Below are 10,038 nucleotides of genomic sequence, written 5' to 3'. Positions count from 1 at the left end.
AGGTGGTGGCGCAGTTTTGAACTGCCTTCGTTGTCTTGGAAGACAAAAACACAACACATAATTCACAAAAAGGGAGAGTAAAAGCGATGAAAATAAAACGCGACGAGACGAGACGAAACCGCACAGAAACGATAAACGTGTATTGTTCTGTAAGCAAATATTATGGTATGTGGGGGGAGGGAAGGGGAGGGGAGGAGAGGGAAGGGGAGGGGAGGAGAGGGAAGGGGAGGGGAGGAGAGGGAAGAAACGCCAAAAAAGCAATAAGCCCCGTTGCACGGACCTCTTTTTTTGTTGTTGGTATTTAGGAGACTTGGACGAAGACAGAACGAAGGGAATAAAAAAAAATGGTGGTGGGGAGGGTGGAATAAAGATCAACGAACGTAGGACGGAAAAAGGAAAGAGGGGGGATGAAATATGGAGAGAGTGATCGAGCATACACATCCTCACCCCCCCCCTCTCTCTCTCTCCCCCCCCCCTTCAGCCCATGTGAGGGTAGCGAGCAAGGGATACAGACGACTACAGGTGGAAATAATGATGAATATACACTTGCTAGAGTACAACGATATACATATATACATGCATATATACATGTATATATACATATATATGTGTGTGTGTGCATGTGTGTGTGTACACGCACGTTTACAGGTATACGTACACACACACACACACACACACAGACAGAGAGAGAGAGAGCCTGCCCAGGCAAGGTGAAGCACAGAGAAAAAAAATAATGTTTTAAAAGAAGGGGGAGGTATGAAGGACGAGAGGTCTAAACAAACTCCCAAGGCGATGAGAAATCGGAAACCAATTAAGTGTGCATGTAACTGTGTGTGTATGTGTGTGTGTGTGTGTATGGAGGGGAGGGGAGGGGTGAGGGGAGAAAGGAGGTAGGGAGCGTAAGAGCCAAACGGAAAACACACACACACACACACAAAGCTCACAGGCACGGGAGGAAAAGGGAAAAGGAAGCCGCATCATTCAAAAAGAGAGAAAACACCACAAAAACATAAAGACGTGAAGGAATGTAAGACCAAAAAATGAGACAAAGACGCAGGAGAGGGGAGAGGAGAGGGGGGGTGAAAAAAGAGGTGAAAACAGCGCACACACCAAGGCGCAGAGACGCACGACAAAAAAAAAAGAGAAAAGGAAAAGGAGGGGGAGGGGGAGGGGAGGGGGAGGGGAGGGGGAGGGGAGGGGGGAGGGGAGGAGAACACACATGCTGTTAATGAAAAAAAAAGGGTGAGAGAGTGAAGGAATTGACGAGACAGCACTGGATAACGCTTTCGTGGCATGAAAGAAGAAAAAGGAGTTGGGGGTGGCTTAGCCGCGTCAAAAAGAATGATGTGATACACACCCAGAAGAGCGTCCTACTGGGCAAGAGAGAAACGCGCGCACTCATGCACAACGTACATTTTTTACTGGTTCGGTGACTGCTGTCCACCCATCATCACGAAGTACGGGTTCATTTGATGGGGCGGCAGCATCGGCCCCGTTGCCGGTTGTGTACCACTGCACATGAACGGCATAATCGATCCGTTAGGCGTTTGCATGTACACGAACTGGCCAGGTGCGGACCCGGGCTGCGGTGACTGCGCCGCTGTCGGTGGCAGTGGTGGTGGTGGTGCTGCTGGAAAGAAATGCATCTGTTGAGGCTGCTGATGCTGCAACGGCGGCGGTTGAGGCTGTGAGGCTGGCACAAAGCCATTTGGAGTGCTGATGTAAAAAGCCTGTGGCGGCAACGGCTGCTGTGGTTGCTGCTTCTGAGACGGCTCTTGTTGCTGAGACGGCTGTTGTTGCTGAGACGGTTGCTGTGTTAGCTGTGTCGTCGTCATCGTTGGCGGTGGTGGTGGTGGAGCAGTGCTGAAAAGCATACTTGGCTGCGCCATGTTGCTATGCATGGCGTACGACATGCTACAAGTCGAACCGGGAGGATTCGGCGGGGCGGCGGTGTAAATGGTGTTGCCGTTCGCGTCACGGAACGTCGACATCGGGTCACCTGCCAAGTTCGCTCGCATCATCGTGGACGCGGCTACGTCCTGCATATTTCCCAAGGTGGGAACGGAGAAGAACGCGCCAGGAGAAAAACCACCTGAAATGGGCATCATCTGCGGAATCACCAATCCAGGATGAAGGCCGCTGCCGTCGCCGCCCATCATCATCGATGGTGGTGGTGGGGGGGGGAAGACACCCATCGGGGTGAGGTTGCCGCAAGCACCTGTTGTATTCAGGTCTTTCGTCCCGTCGGCACCGACTGTGGGGCGCTGTCGACGGGACAGACGTTCCATGCGGCGCACCGTGTCCTCGGCCACTTTGGCCAGCAGCGGCACGCCGTTGCACTCCTTGAATGGTGTCTTCGTGTGTGTCGCCTCGGCGGCCTTTGCGGCGGCCTCCTTGCTTGAGTAGGTGATAAACACAATGTTCAGCTTTTCGTCCACGCCATCGTCGGCGGCGCTGATGAGACGGCCAGGGAAGCTGTGGCGGCCCTGCGCAGTGTCCGATTTGATTGAAAGGTCGGTGACCTCACCGAACTGAGCAAAGTAGTCAAAGAGTGTCGAGCGCGACACAGTCAATGGGACGTTTCGCACAAATGTCTTATTTGTGGGATTGCCAGGCAGGTAAGCGGCACGCGAGTTCGCCACGCGCACCGTGATTAGATCCCCATCCACGGTCGTTCCGTTCAGCGCGTCCACAGCGTCATCGGCGTCGTCGACTCTTTTAAACTTCACAAAAGCAATGCCGCGGCTACGGCCGGTGTGGATGTCGAGCATCACCTTGGCAGATTCGATCTCACCGTGCGGCTCAAACAGCTCCAGCAGCTCCTTGTCCCCAACGCTGACCGGCAAGCCACAGACAAACAGGTTGCTGCGTACCTCGGGATCGTTCGACTGACCGGAGGATCCGCCTGTGCCTAATGGCGCGGCTGTGCAACTGGGCGTGGCTTGTGAGATAGAAGTGCTCGTATCGGTATTGGTGACGCTGCTTTTGTTGTTCATGGAGTTGCTGTTAATCGGTGTCGCCGGCGTGGTGGTGACACTCCCAAAGCAGTTGTCCGTGTGGCCGTGCGCAGATTGCGTCGACGACAATGGCGGCATTTCACTTACATGATTGGAGTAATACAAATGGGTGTCGCCGGTGTGCGGTTGCTGGCTGTACCCCCCTGTCGGGGCCAAAGCGCCGCTGTGAGACGGAGCTGAAGAGCGGCTCGCGTTTGAGCAGACACCTGCACCGAGAGGGGCGAGCTCAGATACGGACAAGTGCTGAGGCTGCAGTGATGAGGCTAAAGCGCCACCCCTCGACGCCAGCATCGATGCAGTAAGATGACCAAGTGGGTGTTTCGAATCAGTATCGGTTGCAGTTGCGACACCCTCGCCATCGCCTATAGCACCCTTCCTTAAAAAATCGAGCTGAGGTACCCCGACCATGTCTCCTGCCAACGTTTGCTGTTGTTGCGCTTTAGACTCGGCCCCCGAAGCATCGTCAGGGGAAGGGAAAGGTAACAAAGTGCTGGCCGTGTGAAGGTTGAAGCCTTGCAACGTGTGCTGCTGTGGTGACTCGGTGTCCAGCGGCTGCGGCTGCTGGATCGGGGTGTTTGCGGAGTGCATGGTGAGCCTCAACTACGGTGTGTTGTGTGTGTGTGTGTGTGTGTGTTGGGGGGGGGGGGCAATTGTGGGTGCTCGTTGGCAAACGCCTTGTGCTCTTGAGGATGTCCCAAGGCGAGGCACAAACCCTTCAAGTACAAACAAGAGAAATACAGCGATGAAGTATTGGGAAAAAAAAACTGTTTTTTTTCCTATTTTCTTTTTTGCTTTTGCTGTTGCTGTTTTAATCTCTCAAATCTGAATAATAAAAATAAAATTCGGAACGATACGCGCCCTGAATGAAAATACACACGAAAAAACACACGAAAAAACACACAAAAAACACACAAAAAAAGTAATCCAAGAAGAAACGAAGCAACACAAAGAGAGAAATGAAGAGACAGAAGATCTCGAAGACCGGCTATAGACGAGAGGGGGGAGGAGGGAGGGAAGAAGAATACTGAAGCGAGAGTGCGAACAAGCAACTAGAAAAAAAAAGAACGAGACGAGACGGGGAAAAGAGGAGGTGCGTACAAGTGCACACACACACACACACACACAAGGCACGTGCACACAGACGAACAGAGAGGGGGGGAAAGAACGTGAGGTGGTGGGAAGCGAAGCAAATCATAAATATAGATTATATAGCATACTCTGTCTTTCTGTGGTTGACTCTTGAGTCTCTAACGATGAGAAAACACAAAAACACCACACTTGTGTACCCACACACGATGAGCTAAATCGAAAGAAACGCACGCAGGGACGCACTTGAGCCCCCACACTATGGAAAAAGCCTTTTTTTATGTGTGTGTGAATGGGGAGAGAGGGGGAGAGGGGGAGAGAGGGGGGGGTGCTGTTTTGTATTGCAACAAACCGACACGCCTTTCAGATGAGCCACAGAATAAATGGTGAAAGATGGAGAAAAGGGAGGAGAAGCACTGGGGGGAGGATGGAGGAAAGTGAGGAAAAAAGGAGAGAGAAAGAGGGGAGGGGAGAGACCAACAAAAAGCAAAAATAGAAATACAAAAAAGAGGGGGTTTGTGGGGGGGGGAGGGGGAGGAGGGAAGGGGAAGATTGGAGATTGGTGATACTGGGCGAATAAAATAAACACCAACCTTGCGAAGTGTGCAAAAACAAAAAAGGAGAAAGGAAAACTTTTTTGTTTAAGGGGAAGAGAAAACAACGCCTAATTCCCCTTCCGAATGAGAAGAAAGAGATGAAAGGGAGAAAAAAGAGAGGGGAAAGAAACACTTCGAATATTTACACACACAGAAATGCGAGAGCCTATGGCCGTGTTGTATTTTGTTTGTTTGCCGGATCACGTGTGTGTGTGCGTGTGTGTGAATGAGGGAGAGGGAGAGGGGGGGGTCAGAGAGCGAGGGGGACAGAAAGACACGAGCCAAGTACTGGAAAAAAAAAGCTGCGTGAGGTATACACACACAGAGAGAAAATGATACAACAGGTGAGACACAAGCGGACAGACGGAGAGAAGGGAAAAAGAGCGAAGAGGGTAAAGACAAAACGAAAGTAAAATATAATATAGGTGGAAAAAGTGAGGGAGAGAAACTAAGGGAAGACGACGAGAAGGTCAGATGACCAAATAAAAAAATTTAAAAATCAAAAAATATATAGTGATAAATAATATTCAAAGCTTCGCGTGTGTGTGTGTGGGGGGGGGGGGAGACAACACAAATTACGAGCACACAAACAAACACACAGAGAAAGGGAATATATATATATATATATCAAACAGAGAGAGAGAGACAGACAACAGTACAAGTGAGTGCACACGACGAGTTTTCAAGAAAAAGAAAAAAAGGAATCGGAGAAGAGGTGAACAAGAATACGCTTCAGCTGTGGCGACAGTAAAGAAATGCAAAGTGGGAAAAAAAAGAAAAAGAGGGGGCGTGGAAAGGGGGTAGAGAAATACACCACAAACAGAGAACAATATGAAAGAAAACAATATCGGAAAACACACAGGCCTCTTTTTTTTTCCTGTGAGTGTAGGTGCGTGTGACGAGGGTGTGGGAGAGCCGGAGGGGGTGTGTGTCTTGCAGTTTTTGTCTATTTTTTTTTTCGGTGTTGCTCGTCTATGCCGTGCCGTGTCGGTTAGTGCTGATCGTCCGTCACCAGAAAAGAGATAACAAGTCGAGTTGTTCGAAATAACGAAAGCCACACAAAACACACACACGCGCGCCAAGACGGAGAGCAATGGAGGAAAAAAGGGGGTGTGGAGGGGGGAGGGTGAACCTGGTGTATGTGATCAACAGTCTTGGGGATAAAGAGGGAGAGGGTTGATGGGGTCGGGGGGGGGGGGGACACCAAAGCAAGTGAAACGCCAGGAAGTGGACCAGCGTTATAGAAGATACGACAGAGACGAATAAATAGACGAGCTTGAAGAAAGACGGGGTGGAGTTGCACACGGAGCAAAAACGGAATTTTAAAATGAAACGTTCGCAGAAACGCCACACGTTCAACGGGGAGAGCGAAACACAACAACAGCAACGCTTCGGACAATGTATACAGACACAGACAGACACGTATGTATTACATATATGTGTGGGTGGGTGGGTGTGTGTATGTGCGCTGGTACTTTTTTTAGGTTATTTTTTTGCTGTTTTTGCTGTTGTTCTCCTTTAGAACAGTACTGGGACAACACAAAATGCGAAGAGGGGAAGAGGGGAGGAGGGAGGGAGGGGGAGGAGGGAGGGAGAGGAGGGGAGAGGGAGGAATAGAAAAAGTGCGAGAATACAAAGAGGTAAATGGGGGACAGAAGGATACAAAGGATATATATATATATATATATATGCGTGTGTGTGTGTGGGTGTGGGTGGTAGAAATGTTTCTTGATACGAGCCTATATACACTATCCCTACAGTATAGCGCGTTGTTGAGTGTATATGATAGGTGTTGAGGCCGAGAAAAAAGAATGGAAAGGTCGAAGACACTGGGCAGGCGGGCGAGCGAACGGGGGAAGGGGGGGGCAACCAGAGAGAGAACGGGGGGGGGGGGGGAACGAAAGAAAGCAAGAAAAAAGGAAAAATGATAAAGAAAGTTCTGAAGTGGAATGATGGCGCAGTGCAATACACAAAAAAATATATGTATCGCTGAGGAAATGGAATTGAATTACTGGAACTGATCAATGGGTGGCGTCTGTGTGTCTGTGTGTGTGTGGATATCTATCTCTACCAAGGATAGGGGTAGAAACGAAAAAGAAACAACAATACTAGAATAAAAAAAAGAGGGGAAGAGGCGACTCACAGAGAAACACAAGATCGAGAACGAAACGAAGAGAGCCCTCGAGGAACGGTTGATAGTAGTATGGTAGTATGGGGAGGGGGGGGGGGGTAGAGGGAGAAGAGGGGGTGGAAGACTGAGATTATGTTGATATGATCAAAACACACACACACACACAATAGAAGCGAAGAAAAACAAATAAGATGAAGATTCCGATTGAAAGTCGAAGATGTGGTGTGTGAATGCCTCCAATTATAGAAAAAGAAAAAAAGAGCGAAAGGAAATAAAACTGTGAATCTTCTTCGGGGGCGGAAGTAAAAGCAAAGTGGAAGCGGGGGGGTTGATTGATGACGGATAGACGGGAAGAAGAAAGGAGGAGGAGGAGGAGGAGGAAGAGGAAGAAAGGAAGAGGAGGAAAGGAAGAAAGGGGGTTGGCGGTGGCGGTGAATAAAAAGTAAGGAGAAAACGAGCAAAACGGAAATGGAAACGGTGAGAGAAACAGAGAGAGAGAGGGGGTGGAAGAAAAAGAAAAATCTTAAAACGATCCAAACAATATATTCTTCTCCCCTTTTTTGAACGAAGTTTTTTTGTGTGATTTGCAACAACACAGCAAACCAAGAGAGAGAGAGAGAGACGTACGTATCTACCCCACAGGCGCGCAGTATATATATATATATATATATAACAACAGCAACTAAAAGAATGCTAACGATCCAGTTGAGGAGGTCACAACTTTTTAAAAAAAGAAAAGAGGAAAAGGAAGAATTGCCAAACAGTAAAGGGAAGTGAACAACAACAACGTGTAAATAAAAAAAAACGGAAAGAGAGGAAAATGGAGATGGGGAGGAGAATGAGCCGACTACCCTTGTTGCCGCTGCCACTGCTTGTTCGCCTCGATTAATATTTTCGGGCTCAACAGGAGGGGGGAGGGAGGAGAGGAGAGGAGTGGAGTGGAGAGGAGTGGAGAGGGAGTGGCTAAGTGAATTGGGCTTTAATATTTGGTGTCTGTATATTGGATAATGAGACACCCACATAAAAATACCGAAACAGGAATTGAATAAGAAAAAAAAGGCGAAAAGGAAAAAAAAGGAAAGAGGGAGGGGAGGCCAGCTTGAGAAGGCGAAAAAACAAACAAAAAAAAAACTCCGCAGAAGGAGAAGGCGGAGACGGGGGACAGGGAACAGGGGAAGAAGAAGGGGGGTTAGAAGGCAGACGCTTCGTCTGGCTCAATGTTTTTCGTTTTCTATTTCTTCTGAACTCCCGGCGTTCACTTCCTCTTGTCCCCCACTCTTTTCTTTCTTGCCTAGATGCGTCTGCGTGATTTTCTCCCTTTTTTGCCCCTGGGAGTGTGCGCGTGTACGTTGTTGCTGCTTATATGTAAATATGTTTTCTGTGTGTGTGTGGATGTGTGTATGGGAGGGGAGGAAGTGGGAAAGCGGGAAGGCGGGAAGGTGTGATGGAAAACGGTGATCGTTTGTGTTCCCGCGTATTTGCGTGCCGATCTCTTGTGTGAATTGGGTGGTTCAGATGGAGGGTATGCGGCGTGAGGGGTGTGGGTGAGTGTAAGGGATACTCTGTAGTGAGCTTCAAGTAAAACGCGAAATCGGGGGAAGAGTAGAAAAGTGGTTGATGCCCTTAAAGAAAAGATAAGCCCGTAGAGAAGGCGGGGGAGGGGGGGAAGGGGGGGGGCACTCCTTCACAACTTGACACACGCCGCTGATCTCATCCCAAAGGGAGGATAGCAGCAAACAGGCACCTCACCTTTCCTTCGCACCCTTCGAATAGTCCAGCCGTGGCGTCTTCTCAACAGCGCACCCCCCCCCCTTCCCCCTTCCCCCTTCTCCCTCCCTCTTTTTCTCATTCCCTTTCAGAGGGGATATCGTCATGAGCCACCATGACTCAGACGTGCCTCGTGAGCACGTGAGCGCATGTGCACCGACGCTGCGAGGCAAGGGTGAGGGTGAGAAAGAGAGACGCACATTCAATCAGATATTTAATTTGAACCACAGATCACTGGGCGCCTCCGCCGGTGAACTGGGATGTGTGCCGCGCTCTCGTTTTTTTTGTTTTTGTTGTTGTTCTGTTCAGGTGATTAAGACACGTGCGCTACGCGCCGACACAACACCAATGACATGAAGAGTCAAGAGAAAAAAAGAAAGAGAGAAGCATAGTGTTTTTTTTCTTTTTCTTATTGTCCATGTGCTGCATGGTGTTGTTGCTGTTGTCGCTTGGATCATAGAAGCGGAGCCAGCAAAATGCCAGAAACCGTAGCGCTGCGACTACTGCACCCATCCAGAGCTCTCTCTTTTGGTTTTTCTCTCCCTCCCGTTGTCTGTCATGTACCTCCCCCCGGTTGCGAACGCCGACAAACAAGTGTTCCTGTCAGATAGGGAAAGGCTGGAGACGCCCCCGAGTTGTTTTGTATAAGGGAACATGGAAAAGAAAAGGCCACGGCGCTCGCCAGGGTATGCTCATGGAGGGCGCACGGTATTGACCCTCTGATGGGCGCAATACGCAATAACCAAAATAAAAGTACTTTACATGCGCACCTCTGGGCCTGCGTGTGTGTGTGTGTGTGTGTGTGTGTGTGTGTGTGTGTGTGTGTGTGTGTTGGGTGTTGTGAAGAGCCCCCCCTCCAATGGAACGCCCCAGGGTGATGTACACGACACGTTGAAGCCCAGGTAAAAGGAAGGGGGAGGGAGAGGGGGAGAGAGATCCCTCAAAAGTGGAGTTCCACAAAAGCGATACATCTCCATACACCTTCTGAGCACCGCTTCCGCACCTAACACACACACACACACACGAAGGGGTGCTAAAAGATTGAGCACAACATCAATGGCTTGTAAGCATTCATGCATATATGTAAATAAATCCCGCCACAACGCCTAGGTGTAACTTTACATCATCCTCAACCCACTCACTCACACTCTCACACGCACGTGTGAAAAATGTATACAGATGCTGTGAATATCCATACATATATATATAAATATATATACACATATATATACATGCATGTTTTCCCATTTTGCTTACATAGAAAAACCACGGGAAAAAAAATAAAGTGAGAACAAGGGAAATGAAAAGAAAGAGAGGAGGGGGGGGGGCTGTAAGCGCTGCTCGCAGTAGATCGTTACTGCTGCGTGAGTGCATGCCTGTTTGCGTGAGCGCGGATGAGTACCCCCTTCAGATCCCCTCAGTACGTCATTACTTGATTGTC

General features: G+C 49.3%; 1 protein-coding gene across 1 annotated transcript; it reads right to left on the bottom strand.

Annotated features, from left to right (window-relative positions):
- Window positions 1–1,418: 1,418 nt before the first annotated feature.
- Window positions 1,419–3,605, bottom strand: JKF63_05641 (uncharacterized protein; the record flags this gene model as incomplete). The annotated part of the gene is made up of 1 exon (XM_067901598.1): window positions 1,419–3,605. One exon carries the CDS (start codon window positions 3,603–3,605, stop codon window positions 1,419–1,421), a length of 2,187 nt encoding a protein of 728 aa, XP_067756864.1.
- Between the last annotated feature and the right edge of the window lie 6,433 nt (window positions 3,606–10,038).

The sequence above is a fragment of the Porcisia hertigi genome, chromosome 24, assembly GCF_017918235.1.
Source record: "Porcisia hertigi strain C119 chromosome 24, whole genome shotgun sequence".
NCBI classification, from domain to species: Eukaryota; Euglenozoa; class Kinetoplastea; order Trypanosomatida; family Trypanosomatidae; genus Porcisia; species Porcisia hertigi.
Note: the sequence above shows the minus strand (reverse complement) of the source record. Positions and strands in the feature narration are given on the sequence as shown.